Consider the following 20,883-nt stretch of genomic DNA (forward strand, 5'->3'; position numbering starts at 1 on the left):
TACTGATGCAAATATATTTGGCAATTTAAAAAAAATACAAGAATAAAAACGCCCAACACTAATAAAAAACACTAAAAGTTCAAAAACACAGTTCAAAACACATGTAGGAAATAAAATGTTGTGCATTTAAAAAATGTTTTTTTATTTGTTTGTTTTTTAAAATGTGTTTTGAGAAGTGATTCAAAATATGCCACTGACTGTGTCAGATATAGGGATCTGAAGCTTTACACTATAATATGGGAACTAATCTATGAAGCGCTTTAGAAGATATCCATAACATATTAAAAAACAATTCTGAAATGCACTGTTAAGCCGTGAAGACAGACTAAAACAGGAGTGTGATCTTGTCAAGCAGCTGCATTTTCTACCAGCTGAAGATGTGAGATGTGTTTTTGGTTTGACCCTGAGTGTGATAAATAGCAATAATCTAACCGGGATTAAATTAAAGCATGAATGACCTTGTCAACATCAGGCAAAGTAAAACTACCTGCTTTTATGATGCTCCTCAGTTCAAATAATATGATTGAATGACTTTTGTAAATTGTTTTTCAAATGAAAGGTAACCGTTTCTGGTTGCAGATTGGACATTTGTAGACGGACTAAAGATTACTTCTTGCTTTTAGTAGAGTAGCTCTTCAGCAGCAGACTGTTACACCCACGGTGTAAGAAGGAGAGGTTCCACAGTTCTTTTATCAATGGGCATAGAACTATTTACAGTGGATAAACTAATGTGATCAACCTCCATCCAAAAGACATCAAGAAAGCGTTGCTATGGAGCTAGACGTTACATTGGAGGATCTTCCATCTTTTACCACTTTTAGATAAGTGGACATAGGTTTTTCACTAAATAAGTAAACACTATAGCAGCAGAAGGTGGAAGGAGGTCATTTTCTTAATAGCTTGTGGTCAAAAACACATAAGATAACTTTATTACAGAGATCCAGCTGTCAAAAGTAAAAGCAGAGGAGGGAACAATGTCCAGGTTGTGTCCCTTTAAGTGAGTGGAAACCTCAATTTACAACAACAACAATCTGGGAATAATGTCAGAAAACAAAAAACAAAACCCAAACAATACCAGGGGTTCCAGGTAAATGTGTCAGGTACGTTATGCAGTACATAGTGAAATAAAATGAGAGCTGAATTAAAGAAAATAAAAAAATAAAAAATTGTTTATACAAATGCTTCAGTGAATACTAGGGATCTGATAAAAGCCTTCAGTGACTGGAGTCACAAGAACTATCTCCTACTGAACACCTCAAAGACTAAGGAAATGATCAGAGATTTCCGCAAGTTCAAGCCCCCCTTCAGCCAGTGAATAACAGCCTGTGGGGTGGACATGGAGGTGGTGCCAAGTTCTAAGTATCTAGGTGTATACCTGGATAATAAGTTGGACTGGTCCCTAAACACAGACGCTCTCTACAAAAAGGGGCAGAGCCGCCTCTTTTTCTTCTTGAAGCTCAGATCTCTGCACATCTGTAGTAAGATGCTGCAGATGTTTTATCAGTCTGTGGTGGTAGTGTGTTGTTTTATGCTGCAGTCTGCTGGGGAGGCAGCATCACACACAGAGATGAAGACGGTTGGACAGACTGGTCTAAAGAGCTGGTTTTGTGGTTGGAGCCAGGTTGGACACACTGGAGGAGGTGGTGGAGAGATGACCTGTCAACATGTTCTAGTCCATCCTGAAATACCCAGATCATCTGCTACACAAAACCTTTATGGACCAAAGAAACAGCAGTGGACGGCTCCTCTCTCTCTGTTGCAGGACGGAGAGATACAAAAGATCCTTCTCTCCTACAGCCATCAGGCTGTCTCATTCTAACAGAGATTCTACCAGACTAACTGAATTTCTCCTTGGGGATAAATTAAGTAATTTTGATTTTGATTGATTGATTTGATTTTGATTAATATAGTCAAGAAATGGTTTCCAAAATCTTTCAAAGGCTTTGGAATGCAGAAGACAGGTGAGAAAGTCCAGAGGTATGTTTTCCATTATTGCCCCATCACTGAGGGGCCCTTATCTAAGATCCAGTGCTGAAGAATATTGTTGTCAGTCCTTTACCTCTCGCTGAGCACACCTCGTTGGGAGGACTCTCCCTTTAGCACAGGGTGATAGCCAGGCGCAAATGTCCCTGACAGTACTTTTTTATTTTTATTTTTTATTTTTACTACACCATGTGGACCACAAGTAAAGACAGCAGACATACAGCGCAGACAACAACAAAGACAAAGACAAATGTACAACGATGTGCACAGAGGCATCACAAGTGTATGTGCGTGTGTGTATGTGCAATTTATGTGTGTATGTGGATGAGAGGCAGATAATATAACATATATTTATATATATACAGTACAGGCCAAAAGTTTGGACACACACCTTATCATTCAATGCGTTTTCTTTATTTTCATGACTATTTACATTGTAGATTCTCACTGAAGGCATCAAAACTATGAATGAACACATATGGAATTATGTACTTAACAAAAAACTTGTGAAATAACTGAAAACATGTCTTGTATTTTAGCTTCCTCAAAGTAACCACCCATTGCTTACTAGAATATAAGACATGTTTTCAGTTATTTCACACTTTTTTGTTAAGTACATAATTACACATGTGTTCATTAATAGTTTTGATGAATCTACAATGTAAATAGTCATGAAAATAAAGGAAACGCATTGAATGAGAAGGTGTGTCCAAACTTTTGGCCTGTACTGTATATATATATATATATATATATATGTTATATAACATATATATATATAACATGGCTCACACATATATATATAACACAATGAAAATAAATAGGCAAACAAAGCAAGAAGCACCAGAAACGTGAGAAGAGAGGGAAGAAGAAAAAGATAAAATAAATAAAATAAAAAAGATAAAATAAAATAAAAAAACAATATATAATATAATAACACCCTGACGGTACTGGTGGTGTATCAATGTATCAATGAATGGTTTTGGCTAATGCTATCCTTTTTTTTGCTGATGCGACTGCTTGTCTGTTCACTACTGATGCATCTGGTGGATGTTGCGCGTCTTTAACTTGTGAACAGCTTCAGTAGTCCGTCTGCTTTTTTAAGGACGGTTTATTTGTATGTTTTAGTTGACAACTGATGTCACATCACCACCATTAAACGGAAATGCTGGTAAACGATATACATGGTCTATCTGAGTATGTTAATGTGTTGAAGCTTTGTGATATTTACAATGCTTTCTTTTTTTTATCAGTAGCGTTGGACCCATAGGGCTGGAACGCTCCATCCTCCTGCATCACAGCGCTAAAGGAGTTTGTGTATTATTGCAAATCAGGCCTTTATTTTATTACTTTCATTAATGTTTTCATTATGTGCAAGATATGGTAATCTTGTGACTAATGTGTTGGCAACTCATGTGTTTTGTTTGCTTTCTCAAAGGGGGACCAGGCCAGCCACTGTTTTCTACTGTTATTTTTCCCTTTTCTTTTCTTTTATCAATTTAGTTTGGTTGATGCCTTACTGTGTTTCACTTTACAGTTTTTCACAACCGCTATGACCCGTTTGTCAGAACCTTAAAAACTTTTTCAAAACTGTTAACGCACATCACACCTGATACACACAATTCCCCAAACAGTTAATTTCATGGTCAAAATCACCCAGTGTAACTAAACACAGACACACACTTCCAAAATACAATAATACACTAACACAGTTGACCAAATCTACCAAAACACTGACACACGTTGTCTCCAACAGAAACATTTAGTCAGTCACAGCACAATGTCATAAAAAACACTGACAACTGATGGAATAACACAAACTCAATCACTTTGCATGTGTCAAATCGACTTTTTCCCTTTTTCTTTTACAATCAACAGATTATTGTATTGATCATACATGTAAATTAACCCTCTGGAGTCTCCAAAAGCTCCAAAGCATGACTTCTTCATCATCCAGACTAGAAAACAAAGCAGCGTGGAGCCCTACTGTAAATTTACCTCTAAAGTTCTGGCTGTAAACTCCATGAGGCCAGTTTCAGTTTGATGATGATATACCAAGTAAATCTGGAGACAAGCTCAAATATATTTAGTATAAAATGATAGAACTGGATGGAACCCTCTTACGTATATGTTGTATTTGCGACCTTTGTTCACATTTGCAACATTTACTGTAAAATTCTTTATTGAGCATGATAGTGTTTTGAAAGTAAAAAAAGATTCAAAATCACATTTTATGTTGGACTGAATGACTAAAAAAGACACAAAATGACTTACAAAGACATGAAAAGACATGAAAATGATTCAAAAATGGACAAAATAGCCTCCATAGAGACAATGTTTGTGATGATGTTCTTCATTTTTCATTTGTTGGCCATGAATTTTGGTCCTTTTTTGTACAACACTCAGTACAGAAAGTGAACGAGCCGTGTCAGAGCAGCTTTGCAGAATGTTTACGTATGAAAGAAGAAGATAGTGAATGACAGGATTTGCAGTAAACACTTTACTGTATTGCAAATTAAAATGACTTACAGTAGAGTAAAGAGGTAAAAAAAAATCAGCTGTCATTCATTACTGTATTGCCAAATAGACAAAAAGAAAAAGGAGCAGAAGCTGTGATCAATGTAATCTTCAATTCATTAGTTTTGAACATGAGGTTTTCTGTTTTGACAAACCGTGTGAAAGCAATTGAAAATTCACCAGTTACAGTTTTTCACAACCGCTATGACCCGTTTGTCAGAACCTTAAAAACTTTTTCAAAACTGTTAACGCACATCACACTTGATACACTCAATCCCCCAAACAGTTAATTTCATGGTCAAAATCACCCAGTGTAACTAAACACAGACACACACTTCCAAAATACAATAATACACTAACACAATTGACCAAATCTACCAAAACACTGACACACGTTGTCTTCCAACAGAAACATTTAGTCAGTCACAGCACCGTGTCATAAAAAACACTGACAACTGATGGAAGAACACAAAACCGAATCACTTTGCATGTTTCTTATCTACTTTTTTTCCTTTTTCTTTTACAATCAACAGATTATTGTATTGATCATACATGTAAATTAACCCTCTGGAGTCTCCAAAAGCTCCAAAGCATGACATCTTCATCATCCAGACTAGAAAACAAAGCAGCGTGGAGCCCTACTGTAAATTTACCTCTAAAGTTCTGGCTGTAAACTCCATGAGGCCAGTTTCAGTTTGATGATGATATACCAAGTAAAACTGGAGACAAGCTCAAATAGATTTAGTATCAAATGATAGAACTGGATGGAACCCTCTTATGTGTTGTATTTGCGACCTTTGTTCACATTTGCAACATTTACTGTAAAATTCTTTATTGAGCATTATAGTGTTTTGAAAGTAAAAAAACATTCAAAATCACATTTTATGTTGGACTGAAGGACTAAAAAAGACACAAAATGACATACAAAGACATGAAAAGACATGAAAATGATTCAAAAATGGACAAAATAGCCTCCATAGAGACAATGTTTGTGATGATGTTCTTCATTTTTCATTTGTTGGCCATGAATTTTGGTCCTTTTTTGTACAACACTCAGTGCAGAAAGTGAACGAGCCGTGTCAGAGCAGCTTTGCAGAATGTTTATGAAAGAAGAAGATAGTGAGTGACAGGATTTGCAGTAAACACTTTACTGTATTGCAAATGAAAATGACTTACAGTAAAGTAAAGAGGGAAAAAAATCAGCTGTCATTCATCACTGTATTGCCAAATAGACAAAAAGAAAAAGGAGCAGAAGCTGTGATCAATGTAATTTTCAATCCATTGGTTTTGAACATGAGGTTTTCTGTTTTGACAAACCGTGTGAAAGCAATTGAAAATTCACCAGTTAACATCTACTGTTTTGGTCTTGATTGAGCTTGTGTGTAAAAGGAGTTAAAACTGATTTTAAATGTGTAAAATGTGTGTATTTTGTGTCAAAAGAAGAAGAATTGTGTTAATTGTATCGTCCACACAGGCTGATGTTGTAGTAACTGTGTGAAGAGTTTTGAAAAAGCGTTAAAAGTATTGAACAATGGGTCATATCTGTTGTAAAAAACTGTAACATACCAGTGTAAGGAGCCTATTGGGGCTAATCTCTTTGATGGAATTGTAATACAGGTTGCTCTCCCCCCTCTGTATACAGTTTTTCTCAGTCGCTTTGGTGCATTTCTCACATCGCTCTTTATATTTTCACAAAATAATTAGTACAAACTGCAAAACCTAGTTGATAACCTGCAGAAGCGTGTCACTTGCTCAAAATGGATAGTTCCTTCCTCAAAAGCAAGTATTCATGTCAATGAAAGTTGAAAGATGAAAAGTCCTGACACCATGTTTATGAACAAGATAGTCAAATGTCTCTGTCATGTTATCATTATGACAGTTTACTATGTAAATGTTTTCCAATGCAAAACAGTCAGATCTTGGTGACGCTACCTGAAAATGCTCCAGACAGCACTATATACTATTTAACCAGCCATTTGAAAACTACAGTAAAGTCACACATTACTGTATTTAGTGAGGTAACTGAGTACAACACACTGAATATGTATGTTTCATATATTTACTGCATATGATCTTTGCAATTCTAATTTGTTCACATCATTGTGCAAAAGAAGAAATACACCCTTATTTACAACAAACATAAACTCCCTTTGGGTAGAGCTGTACACAACTGTAAACAATATTGCAGTACATATTGAAAATTAGGCCCTAATGTTGTATGTTCAGTTGAACATACAACATACACTACCGGTCAAAAGTTTTAGAACACCCCAATTTTTCCAGTTTTTTATTGAAATTCAAGCAGTTCAAGTCAAATGAACAGCTTGAAAGGGTACAAAGGTAAGTGGTGAACTGCCAGAGGTAAATAAAAAAGGTAAGCTTAACCAAAACTGAAAAATAATGTACATTACAGAATTATACAAGAAGGCCTTTTTCAGGGAACAAGAAATGGGTTAACAACTTAACTCTATGGGGTCTCGGGCAATTTTGTCCATTTTTGAATTATTTTCATGTCTTTGTAAGTCATTTTGTGTCTTTTTGTGTCTTCTTTGGTCATTTTGTGTCTTTTTTAAGTCATTTTGTGTCTTTTGGTGTCCTTTTTTTGTCATTTTGTGTCTTTTTTTGGTCATAAAATGTGATTTTGAATCTTTTTTTTACTTTCAAAACACTATCATGCTCAATAAAGAATTTTAAATATTGCAAATGTGCATTAATTTTAGAGTACACTGAGACATTAAACTCCATCATTTTCAATTAAATTCTGGAAAACTTGGTGTGTTCTAAAACTTTTGACCAGCAGTGTACATAGTATCATTCATGCACATCCAGATGTTCCTCTCTGTCTGGCCACATTGTTTCATCTACATCACAGCCAATATCATCTCTGGCAATGCAGCGTGGAAAGTATCTGCTTGAGTTACGAATCCACCGTCTGCTGGTCTCCGCTGTGATGGGGCGGCTGTGGCTCAATTGGTAGAGCGGCCACCTACTGACCGGAAGGGTCCCTGACCGTGGCAGCCTACATGTCGAAGTATCCTTGGGCAAGATGCTGAACCCCAAAACGCCCACCAATGCTGCGCTCATCGGTGTATGAATGAATGCATGAATGAATTCCCAATGGTGGCAGATGGCACCAGTGTGCCCTGGTAGCCTCGGCCACCAGTATGAATGTGTGTGTGAATGGGTGAATGAGCGTAGTGTGTAGTGTAAAGCGCTTCCTCCCTGCGCCCTCACCCCTCTTCCACAAGGCTGACCTTCCATTTCTGTGTCACAGTATTGTAGAAATGGTTCATATATGCTTGTAAAGAGGGTTTATGGGACTCAGCTATGAGTAGAATTGGCAACTAATGCTTCACTAATGCTTCATCAGTGAAAGTGTTTCAATTTAGGAGACATTTTCAGGAGAAAAAAAGATTTTGAAAAATGTATAAATATTGCTTGACAGATTTTGACAACTGGTTCAACATTTTTGTGTGTAATGACTCAAGCAATGAAATTATTATTACTGTTTATATGGAATGACTATCCAGCATTCACAAGTATAGTTAATTTTGACTGACATGACATAAGCAAATGATAATGTTATAAAACAGCAGAGAGTTGTATGAAAGCACTTGATGACTGTCCAAAAGCATTTGTAACTTGTTGTAAGGAATGAGAAACTGCTACTATGATGAGCACAAATGACTAAATGTTGTGGAGGTTGAACTAACTGTTGTGCAAATGTTAATATTGATGTGTGAAATGCACCAAAGCGACTGAGAAAAACTGTATCTACAACTTGAAACTGTACAAGGCTAAGTCTGCGTCGCCACACTGCCTCCTTGTGGTGAGACTGTACTGGGTGGACACTCTGTAGTGGTGTGTATGTATAACTCCCACACTGCATGACATTTTTGTAGTTAATCTTATAGATGTTACGTGTGTAGTGCATGTTGTTGTGGTTGTGGTGTCGGGCCTTCTGTCTCCCTTTTTCTCTCTTTCACAGTTGCCTCCTGGTGTGGGTGTGTGTGTGTGTGTGTGTGTGTGTGAGCCGACCCAACCTTCCTGCTTCAAGGGGAACTGTGCTGTCTACTATTAATTTTGTTTTTTTACAAATTTTTCTTGTGATCAAATTTTTATTTTATTTTAAGGAAAAATAACGATAGGTATATAAACTTTTATTTGCTTTATTTATTTATTTATTTTATTCACTATTTACAAAAATAGAGCATTCAATGTACATTCACATTACTAATTTAAACTGCCTCTCATATTTTAAGTGGGATTTAAACTAAATTTCTTAATAAAATTCTACTTGTTCTGTACTATCCACGCCTCCTGCTAATTGTTCCTGTTTGGGAAAAATCAGAGTTGGTCACACAACATTAATAAAAGTTTTCAGGGTTTAAAGGGTTCCTCCTGGCCCTCAACAGGCTGTGGCGTTGTCAGTATTGAAGTTGGTCCATGTTAGTGATGGGATTTTGATCTCTTTTTAGTGATCCAGATCATTTGGCTCAGAAAAAAAAAAGAGAATATTTTGAAGTTAAAAAGTGTAAGTTTAACGAAATGAATAAAAGAAAAAAAACAAAATGTAAAAAACAAAATCTCATTTATGTTGGGTTTTTTATAAAGAAGAAAAATGAATCCCTCCTGGTACTTCATGGTCCCCCTGCGTCTTGCGTCATCCAACACCTTCTGTTTGTCAGCGAAGTTGTGGAACCTCATTAGGACGGATCATCATGATCGCTGGTTTGGTCCCGGCTTTGGAGCTAGGGTGTGGTGAGCTCTTTCAATTTTGATGCAGCCGGTTTTCGTCTCCAGCCCGAGCTGGTCGGGTATCTAGGTCTCGGGTATCTGGGTTACTCCCTCCGCTTCTTCTGGTAGACCAATAACCCATAATTACTTTCAATATGCTCGTCCATGCTTTATATTTGGCTTTAAAGCACCTAACCTCTGTGGTTATCCGGCCCTGAGCATTTTCTGTCTTCACCTGCCTCTCCTTTCACTCTATCTCTCACTGTCAAATAGAGCTAAAAAAAATACATCTAATATTTAACTTCTATCAAAACTAAGCATAACTATAGCTAAAAGATTCCGGAATAAAAAAGGGTTAGATTAAAGGGGTCCGTAGATTAAAACACAAAGCAAAGGGGCCTTGCCATTTATCATAAAACATCATAACATAACCACGTAAAAGTAATTCAAATGAGGAAATGTTTCCAAGAGAGTATGGGGAACATTTAAAATGATCTCTGTGAATCACAGCCAGCTCATGCACCTCCACAACCTGAAAGATTAGGCTGGTGAAAATAATGAAAACGGACATGTTTCATATAAACAGGTCAAGCATAAATAAATTTAACTGACTTAGAAGGTGGCTATGTAACAAGACATGGCCTCGAGGTGAGGTAAGGGACTCTGTTTCTCATAGTAACAGGAAAACCTCTGAGGTGATACACAATGAACTCAAGACAAATGTTAAAGCATATAGCCATGCTAGCAACTACACTACTGGTCAAAAGTTTTACAACACCCCAATTTTTCCAGTTTTTTATTGAAATTCAAGCAGTTCAAGTCAAATGAACAGCTAGGGAGGGTACAAAGGTAAGTGGTGAACTGCCAGAGGTAAATAAAAAGGTAAGCTTAACCAAAACTGAAAAATAATGTACATTTCAGAATTATACAAGTAGGCCTTTTTCAGGGAACAAGAAATGGGTTAACAACTTAACTCTATGGAGTCTTGGGCTATTTTGTCCATTTTTTAATTCTTTTCATGTCTTTGTAAGTCATTTTGTGTCTTTTTTTGGTCATTTTGTGTCTTTTTTTAGTCATTTTGTGTCTTTTGGTGTCTTTTGGTGTCTTTTTTTGGTCATTTTGTGTCTTTTTTTGGTCATTTTGTGTCTTTTTTTAGTCCTTTAGTCCAACATAAAATGCGATTTGGAATCTTTTTTTTACTTTCAAAACACTGAGACATTAAACTGCATAATTTTCAATTAAATTCTGGAAAAGTTGGTGTGTTCTAAAACTTTTGACCAGTAGTGTATGTGAGGCTCATCTTAGACAGCTGTACTTTAAACTAAATGCTAACACGGACATGCTACCTCATTCAAACTGATGCAATGATGGAGAACTCATAACAGGTTTGGACAGAGGTCAAGTACTTTGTGACCATATGAATGGAAATTAATTAAATGCTATCACAGTTCAAATATAATTTTACTGAGAAAAAAGAGTAAAGTTTGATGTTTTAGGCGGAGTCATGTCTACTCTACACTGTAAAAAAAAACCCTGTTGTTTTTACGGTAAAAACCAGCAGCTGTGGTTGCCAGAACTTTACCGTAATAAATACGGTGCAACTTTTTCTAACATTACGATAAAAGATATTGGCACTGTTGATTTCACGTTTAAGATTGTAATTTTATTCCATATTTTTATGTAAAAATAAAACGTTTTTTCATCAAAAGAAACGCTGTTCTGCCGTATAATTGACAAGAAAATACTTTATAAATGGTGCATAAATTAAAGATTTTACCATTAAATATTACAGTATATTTATGTTAGATTTATGGTGTTTAGTACATTTAACAGTTAGAAAAAGTATTTTTACAAAATATAAATGCAAAAAATGATGGCTTGTATATATATTACAATATATTTTTGCTACAAACACAGTGCCAGTGTGTTAAACACATAGTAATGTAGTTAAAATAAATTAAAAAAAATATTGTTTTGGCTGATATATACATTTACGGTGTTTCACTGTTACTGAAACTGAATTAACCCATTTATCATTTTACGGTCTTTTGTCATGGTTTAGTAGTTTTTCACCGTAAAATCTACAGACATTTTTTACAGTGTAGGGAGACAAAAATACCTGTCCACACTGTCCATCCCAGGGTTCATGCAGAAATGGTTTGTCTGACAGAAAGAAATCAAGTATGCAATATTTTCCCAAATTACATTCGAGCTAGACTACTCTCCATCTTTAAATTTAAATCTGTTTGACCATTGATTCAGGTGTTGTTCACATCTGGCTGACCCATATTGTTGAGTTTTGTCCTAATATGCTGAACCTAATCCATCCTTTCACTAAATCTGCATAAAGTGACAATTGAATTCCAGCCAGAGAAATCTGCATGATTGGTCACTGATGTACTGCTTCTAGACCAGGTACCTCTGTGTTGGATTGTGAATTAACCCTTAATGGGGCACTCGTTGAAATACTTGCAAATTCCAAATTTCAACCCTAGAGAATATTGGAGGATATTACATACTGCCAGAATGTGTAAAAAAAAAAAAAAAAACATACGGACCCAGGGGAGGGGGGTAATATTTTGAGAAAAAAGTTTACAAGTGGCAAATCTAGGGGAAAAAAATTGCGCAGATTTATGAGATTTGAAGTGGTGAATCTGCGAGAAAAAAAGTTCTGTAAATCTTTTTTCGTGCAGATTTGCCACTTTAAATCTCTTAAATCTGCAACTTTTTTTCTTGTAGATTTACCACTTTAATCTAGTAAATTTGCAACTTTTTTCTCGAAATATTCTCAAATGTCATGGTGTCACCGTCTGTGACGTAGCCTGATCTTTGCTGATTAGAAATCCACGTGGTTCTACGACCAAACAGAGAGACATGGGGACCCCATTTTGATATCCACTGAAGTTACCAAATATAGTTCTTCACCCGATAAAGGGTTAAGGGGCTGCAGGTGATTCCGTGGAGCAGGTGCTGGTAAAGATCCTCAATATTTTATGTGCAATAATCATTAAAACAATCACTTCAGACACAGGGGATAATAACTGTGATTACTGTTTCTGGAAAAGGACTGGATTCCCAGATGCAGCATTTTTGCAATGTATAGTTACAACGAACAAGAAGTCTGTTCAGAGGTCATTCTTTATATATTTTAATTGACTATTTTATGATCTACAGTACTTGAAGTGGGATTTTGATACTCATGGATAAAGCTGAGCCACATGTATGTTGGTTGAATAGAGAGCTACAGTGACTGCAGCTGAAACTTCAATATGCTCAGATCTGAAATTACTGAGACATCATCTGGAGAAAAAGGGGAAATGTAAGGCAAGGCAAGGCATGGCAAGGCAAGTTTATTTGTATAGCACAATTCAACACAAGGTAATTCAAAGTGCTTTACATACACATTAAAAACAGCAAGACACAATTGAAAACAGTAAAAACAGTCAATTAAAACAGGGAAATAGAAATAAAAATATAAATAGGATAAAATAAGATACAGCAGGATAAAAAAGAGATAAAATAATAAAAAGCACAAGTCAAACATTGTGTAGTTAAAAAGTAAGGGCAGTATAGCAGATAAGTGTTAAAGTTAAGAGTACGCTGCAGTAAACAATAGTGTTTTTAGTCCTGATTTAAAGGAGCTGAGCGTTTGGGCAGACCTCAGATCTACAGGTAGTTTGTTCCACAGGTGAGGAGCAGAATAACTGAAAGCTGCCTCACCCCGCTTAGTTCTTGTTCTTGGGACACGCAACAAGCCAGTTCCAGATGACCTAAGGGGTCTGGATGCTTCGTAGAAAGGTAGCAGATCAAGCATGTCATTTGGTCCGAGACCATTCAGTGCTTTGTAGACCAGCAGTAAGATTTTAAAATCTATTCTATATGTAGAATTATTCCTTAGAATAATAGAACATTGTTTTTGAGCTGGCTAAATACAGAACCTTTGCATAAGCCTGCATTGTGTCCCCTTTCTAGCTTGTTCCATATGCTTTTTGTTTGACTGTTCCCGGCTGTTCACAAAATGACACCCCCTACACACACTTTGTTGCACTGTACATTGCCAGCCTTTGTAACGCCATAGCACAATGCCAGTTTCGGATAGACTAGCTCAATATGTGTCGTCAGCCTATTCTCTCCTACTACACTCAACAGGATTCATTTAGTCAACACTTTAAGATTAAAAATAGCCATGCAAACTGCATGGCAAAGGCTACTTTGTAAGGATCTATTCTGGAAAGCTCAAGTTCACATAAAGGTGAGTTCAAATTGCATTCAGTTACACTTCATTTATTTTTACTATCTTCTCAAGTTCCGTACTGTATCATACAAAGTAGATTATCTAACCTTGTCTCAGAAAGAATGAGATTGACGATAAGTTAAAAATTCACACACACACACACACACACACACACACACACACACACACACACATTTTTTTACACCATGGGATCTACTCAGCAACCCTTCAGAGATTTTGGGTACTTGAAGTTCTGCAACCGGTTTATTAATTAAAGATGTACCAAATTACCTTCAAAACTTGTTAGGTTGTGGAAAATAAAGAACGACATAATAATAATTCCTCAACAGGATGCAATTCCTGGCAAATTAAAGGAAAGTATGTAATGCAATGTATAACAACAATGCATTGAATCATTTGAAAACTGTTTTGAAATCCAAATTAATCTATAATAGTGCAGTTTGAAAAGAAAGCAAAAAAACAAGGTTGGGGAAGAATCCAGTTTGGTTTGTAGCTGCCAAAAGGAAGCTGTATTTATGTCTCTGCTTGATTTAGCTTCCATCTCATAATAATACATAAAGGAATGGAGGATACAAGTGATAACACAATAAGTCACACTACAAGACCTTAACTTCATCATCATTATATCAGCTATCATCATAGTTTGACCACCACATAACTTCAATTGAAGAGCAGAAGAACACATGGAATGGTGAAATGGTGAGCTGTGGGTCAGTAAACTTGTTTTGTTCAGAATTTAAGGGGATGGAGTTTTCAGTTGTTGTGGAGCTTGATAAGGTATCACATGACCCAAGTATAAGATTTAATTCAGGGGATGGTTACCCCTGTCACTGTTGTCAGATATGATATGTCCTCTTTGGTATTTCTCCAGCTGTCCACTGACCTCTGGTTGATAATGTGACAGAAGATACATAGAACCTCATTCACACTGTTACAACATAACAAAAGCTGGAAAGCTGAAGTTCAAAGCTAAAGAAAAAGTTAGTGAGAGGACTTTGAGTCAAATTATTTTGTAAAACTAATGGTTGTCAATATTATACTTTTACACACATGGAACTGTGGTGCTCAGTTGATGCCTTTTCTTTGCCAAAGAGAGAACACCATGTCTGTTCTGGCTGGATGGAAGAGGTGGTTGTTACATATAGTTCTTATGTTAAAAAGATGTTTAAAACCCAATTTTTTGTCTGAATTGAGATCATACCTTGAAATAATTAATGATTGGATTATTTGAGAAGTTTGTGATGGAAACGGAGATACTGGAGGTGACCAGGGCTGCAAGAGTTATTGAGGTCTGTATCTGGGATTTGAAACCAAAATAGATTTTTTCTTAATATTTGCAGCCCAATAGTTATTGCAAAGATTGGGAAGATTTAGGCCTCTGTAGAAGTTCTAAACGAAGCCTGGGTTTCTTACCATTCCATATGAACAAGGTGACAGCTTTATCAATACATTTAAAGAAATATTTAGGTAGGTAAAGTGGAATACATTGAAACAGGTACAAGAATTTTGGGAGTACATTCATCTTAATACAATTTACTTTTCCTGCCAAGGATAAATTGAGTGTTTTTCATGTCTTCAGATCAAATTGCATTTTTTCAAGCGGAGGAGAAAAGTTTTTTCTGATAATGGCACATCTCTTGTGACATTAATACCCAAATATTTACAGCCATTTTTATACATTTTGAATGGTTAGTTTAAGTTATATCCAGAAAATGTATCTAATTTTAATAGAGCATGGGTAATATGAGGTAAATTGAGAATAGGGTCTGATACATATAATAACGAATCATCGGCATATAAAGATAATCTATGTTCTTCTCCTCCTCTAAAAATGCCACTAATTCATCCTGATGATTTGAGTGTAATGGATAAGGGCTCTATGGCCAAGGCAAATAACAGTGGGCTGATTGTACAACCCTGACGAGTTGCCCTGGACAACGTAAAGTACTGCTACTGCCTGCCATTTGTAGTTATTGAGACTTTGCGTGAGTTGTACCGGAGTGTCGCCCTGGCATGAAACCAGTTTGGTCAGCAGAGATTACGTCGCTCATTGTGGTTTCTAAGAGTAGGGCAAGGGTTTTAGCTAAGATCTTCTCATTGCTGTTTAAAAGGGAGATGGGTTTGTAAGAGCCACACTCTGTAATGTCTTTAGACCCACAGGAAAAATAGTCTATATCCAAATCAAGTAGGACTGGACATCAATAGTTAATTCACCATTTGGTTTCTTTATTTGTGGGATTTGTTGGGCAACAGATTGACATTTGGGCTGGTGGGCTAAGAGGTGGCCAGCTTTTTCTCCAAATTCATATACATATCCATGTGATTTTAACAATTTTTTTCTGTCTTTTGATAAATTGTACTGTGTTTGCAGGTCGAATTTCCTTTTATAAAGTTCAGGGTTCGGGGTATTGAGTATTGGGCATCCACTGTGTTTGTTGATTTAATGAGCTGCTCTTGTTCAAATCTTTGCATTTTGTTTGTTCTTGATGAATATGATATAATCTCGCCCCTGGGAGTAATTATTCACCTGTTTATGCTAATAGCACCCGTATCAGGGGCTTCAGCATTTCACATGCACAGGTCTGGTTGGCTGAAGGATGACTGGAAAGCATACGTATATGCCAGAAAAAACACATTTTTCACAATAGGGGACCTTTAAGGCATCATATTTTTACAGTCTTCTTGTAAATTATGTGGTGGATTCTGTTAACACTTCAATGTGCTCTTATTTTGAAAGCTACATCTGTTTAGCGACAAGAAGTAATTCATATGGATATGCTTCTTGTTTACAGTGATGTTCGTGAACTTGTCTATGGCACTCATAGACGATAAACTCTTGCTATTGATATTTGTTGCAAGAATCTAAACACGATATTCAACATTGATTTAATCCATAAAGATGGAATTTATATTGTATTTTGTCACTCAGCTGGCTCCCAGTCTGTCTGGTTTCGCTATTTCAGTGGCAGCAGTCAATAGACTGCAAACAAGAAGCGATCTGTTTCAAAAAGTAATAACAGTTGTGACTCTTGAACTGTAAAAGCCTACAATCATATATATATATATTTACTTTAACTTTAGAGGTAAATTTACAGTAGGTCTCCACGCTGCTTTGTTTTCTAGTCTGGATGTCATGAAGAAGTGTGGATTTGGTGATTTTGGAGACTCCAGAGGGTTAACATTGTTGACATTATTGTTTTACTTTCTCTCTAAGGTGAAGCCATGGGTGACTGGTCCATACTTGGTCGCTTCCTGTCCGAGGTCCAAAACCACTCGACAGTGATAGGCAAGATCTGGCTCACTATGCTGCTCATTTTCCGTATACTGCTGGTGGCCTTAGTGGGTGACGCCGTCTACAGTGATGAGCAGTCCAAGTTCACCTGTAACACCCAGCAGCCCGGATGCAACAACGTCTGTTATGACACCTTTGCTCCTGTTTCACATCTACGCTTCTGGGTCTTTCAAATTGTGCTGGTCTCCACCCCATCCATCTTCTACATTGTTTTTGTTCTGCATAAAATTGCTAAGGATGAGAAGGATGGCCAGAGGGCACAGGTAGTGGCCCAGAGGTCTCCTGGACAGAGACATGGGCACAGGGGAAAGGATTGTATGGAGGCCCTGAGAGTCAACATGCCCTCATACTGTCATCATTACACCCAGGAATGGGATGCCAAGGAGAATGAAGGAGTAGAGCAAAGCTCTCTGGAGAAGGATTATGGAGAAGTAGGAGAGGATCCCACCCAGCAGTCCAACCAGGTTCTGCTCATCTACATTCTTCATGTGTTGCTTCGATCCGTCATGGAGATCAGCTTCCTGGTGGGTCAGTACTTCTTGTTCGGGTTTGAGGTGCCTCACCTGTACCGATGTGAGACCTACCCTTGCCCTACTCGTACAGACTGCTTTGTGTCACGTGCCACTGAGAAAACCATCTTTTTGAACTTCATGTTCAGCATCAGCCTGGGATGCTTTGTGCTCAACATCGCAGAGCTCCACTACCTGGGCTGGGTCTATATTTTCCGTATCCTCTGCTCAGCCTGCTCCACCTGCTGCAGTCAGGAGAGGGACACAGTTCGACTGTACTCAAACCACAACCCCCTCCTACTGCAGCTCAGGCATTCTCTGAGGGGCCAGCTGGTCCTGCAGACCCCAGCAGCCATGGCCCCAGAGAAGACAAGGGGTCTGCTCACACATGGCCCTGCTATCTCCTTTGAGACAGACTCAACTGTGGAGTGCACGTCCAAGAGAAGTCCAGATAGCAGAGACAAAGTAAAGGTCAAGCTGGCCAACATGGCCAGGCTGGGACGGACTAAGAAGTCTTGGCTTTGAGAGTTTTATTTTTCTGCCATAAACTTTGTGAAAAACAAGCTAAGAAAGTGGCATCTGAGGTCTGAAATGTACCAATTAAAATGTTAATGTATACAATTTTAACTATACAATGTCTGTTTCATTAATTGTTGTGGTAAAAATGTATCACCTGAAATTCTTAACCCTTTATCAGGCAAAGAACTATATTTGGTAACTTCAGGTAATTTTTCGAGAAAAAAGTAGCAAATTTACTAGATTAAAGTGGCAAATCTACAAGAAAAAATGTTGCAGATTTAAGAGATTTAAAGTGGCAAATCTACGCGAAAAAAATCGCAGATTTACGAGAAAAAAGTGGGGGGATAAAAGCAACTTTCTCCCAGATTCACTACTTTAATGCAATGCAAGTGTTTAAAGTATCACAGTGAGGGATGAAGGTCTTTCCTTCGTGTCCATGATATATAGTTATTGTACTCCCCATGTAGCATGCAGTAAGTATACAAGAAACCAATGTAATGTTGAGGCAATAACGGCATTGAATCGCAATTAAACTTCTGGGAGAGGAAGAAGAAGGAACTCAAGAGCTCACAGTCCTTGGTAGTGGATGGAGTGTGCTCTGTTGTAATGCATTCATTTTTCATTTTGTCATTCCATTTTGTCAGAAAGTTTTTGTTACTTTCCGAAATTGACACATCAATATTCTTATCACCAACATTCATACTACATACCTAGAAAGAAGACTGGTTTGAACCAAGGTTATAATAGTTTTTTTTTCCATTAGTTTTAATTTCATTGTCAATTTTTGTTTTCAAATTCAGTTAATTTTAATGAGTTTTTAGAGTGTGTTTGCTAGTTTTTATTAGTTTTAGTTTTTTTGTCATGGGCTATTTGTTAGATGCAAGATTTAATAAGGTCACAATAAATGTTGCTTTAATTTCCTTTGTCTTATCCATCTCAGTAACAATACGTTTATTAAGTCATAAAACCAGATAGATGAAAAAGGTTTCATATCAACCAAAAAGGTTTACATATGAAAAAAGTTGACAAAGACAAAAACGAAGGACATTTTCACTATAATTTTAGTTCGTTTTACAGTGTCAGTTAGTTATCTTTAAAAAACAAAACAAAAAAAAAACTTGTTTTTATTTTTATTTCAGTTAATGAATTTTTTCTTTTTCAATTCTAGTTTTCGTAATTTCGTTAGTTTTCGTTAACTATAATAACCTTGGTTTGAACTGGTTTGAACAATTTTGTTGTTTTTTTCCCAGCATAACCCACCTAATTCCTTATATTATAACCACACTGTAGTTACCAATGCCAAATATTATAGACAGCAATCAATCCATCCATTCATTTTAATCCTCTCATCCAGGGCCGGGTCGCGGGGGCAGCAAGTTAAGCAAAGTATTCCAGACTTCCCTCTCCCCAGCCACAGCGTCCAGCTCCCCCTGGGGATCATGAGGCGTTCCCAGGCCACAGGAGAGACATAATCCCTCCCCACATTCTAGGTTTTCCCCCGGGCCTCCTACACTGCAAAAAAGTCAACTTGTGTTTTTTGGCCTAAAACAGTGATTTAAGTTGGTAAAACTTGGAAATATAAATTACTGACATTTAGGGCAATAATGTAAGTTAGCACAACAAAGGAAGCCAGTTGTATGTTCAAAAACAAGTTTGTGAGTTGTTGTTACTTATATCTTTAAGTTGGGGTTCACAACAAGGGACAATAGTTCTGCTAACTCTTATTTCTTTGTTGTGAAATTTGGTCATTAGCAAAAGCTAGCGGCTAACTGATGCTAGCGGCTAACTGATGCAAGTGGCTAACTGATGCTAGCGGCGCTGCTTGTTACAGCTACAAGAGTAGCCATTAGCGTATCAATGCTAACTCAAAATTGTGGTCACAACATTAGCTGACATTCATAGTGGCGTTACAATCGTGCCAGAGAAATTCAGAGTTGAGCAAACTCAAAGACAAAACTTAAAATATTTAGTTTAATTGTCCAACTTAAAATTTTATCGAAGTTTGTTGCCTTGAAATTATGAGTTCACCCAACTTTTCTTTTTTTGCAGTGTACCAGGTAGGCGCCTTGTGGCCTTAATTAATGTCAGGTCCTGACCAATTGGCTGGTCTGACTCTGGACATTTAAATAACCAATGGAGACCTGCTGTTGTGCCTTGTGCATAAATACACACTGTGTCTCTGTCATCTCTGAAGACATATTTATCTTTGTGGTTAACCCTCTGGGGACTCAGTCTGTTTGCTCTTCATATACCACATAAGATTTACTATACCCATGTTTGGTATTTGGTATTTTCTCAGCACAACTTCAACATGATCTGACAATTTTTTTTTTTACTTTACCCACTTTATTAACATATTGAGCCCGAAAATACACAAAAATCATGAAATATGAAATAAAATTATACTATTTATGACAATAAAAACCACAAATATGCTTTCCTGACCTGAAGGTTGCAAATATGAACATATAAAGGTAAAATTCAAATATAATGACACTATACACAAATTACCAAAAAACATGTTTATTACATGTTTATTTTATTACAGTGTTAGATTATTAGTCCCCTTCTTTCCATTTTTACAAAATGCCATGCCTGCCTCGTCCCCTAAACAAAAAACTGGAGAAAATTTCAAGTTTGTAATTTGGAGTGAAGTCGACAGCAGCGTGCCATGACCTTCTTTTTTGTTATGGCGCTTTGAAAAAACTGCATTATCTGATGACGCCAGCATGATCATAGACCCCAGAGGATTAAATTAACCAAGTCTAATCTTTTTTTTTTTTTTTTAAAACAGCTCAAGCTCAAGTACGTGTCAGATTTGGAGTTATTCAGTGCTTCACCACTCACAACACACACTTTAACCTCAAGCGCATTTATACTCCACCACTTGGATAATTCAAATCATGTGTAAATATGTGGTAAGTCAGACCTCATGATGGTGCAAATTGCGGTTGCAAGTAATTTGCAATTCATGGTGCTATCAGCAGCCGCAATCTCTTCTTTGTGTATTTGCCCTTTAGTGTCATAAGCACTGCATCATGAACACCAACAGCAAACTAAAAAATCTGGCATTT

General features: G+C 36.9%; 1 protein-coding gene across 1 annotated transcript; it reads left to right on the forward strand.

Moving 5' to 3' along the window:
- The first annotated feature begins 16,711 nt into the window (after positions 1 to 16,711).
- Positions 16,712 to 17,815, forward strand: LOC131970350 (gap junction delta-2 protein). Its single transcript, XM_059331726.1, has one exon. The coding sequence runs from the start codon at positions 16,712 to 16,714 to the stop codon at positions 17,813 to 17,815; it is 1,104 nt and encodes a 367-aa protein (XP_059187709.1).
- The last annotated feature ends 3,068 nt before the right edge of the window (positions 17,816 to 20,883 follow it).

Source organism: Centropristis striata, chromosome 4 (genome assembly GCF_030273125.1).
Source record: "Centropristis striata isolate RG_2023a ecotype Rhode Island chromosome 4, C.striata_1.0, whole genome shotgun sequence".
Taxonomy (NCBI): domain Eukaryota; kingdom Metazoa; phylum Chordata; class Actinopteri; order Perciformes; family Serranidae; genus Centropristis; species Centropristis striata.

Coding starts and splice junctions, on each gene's coding strand:
- LOC131970350 (XM_059331726.1), top strand. CDS start 16,712: ATGGGTGACTGGTCCATACTTGGTCGCTTCCTGTCCGAGGTCCAAAAC.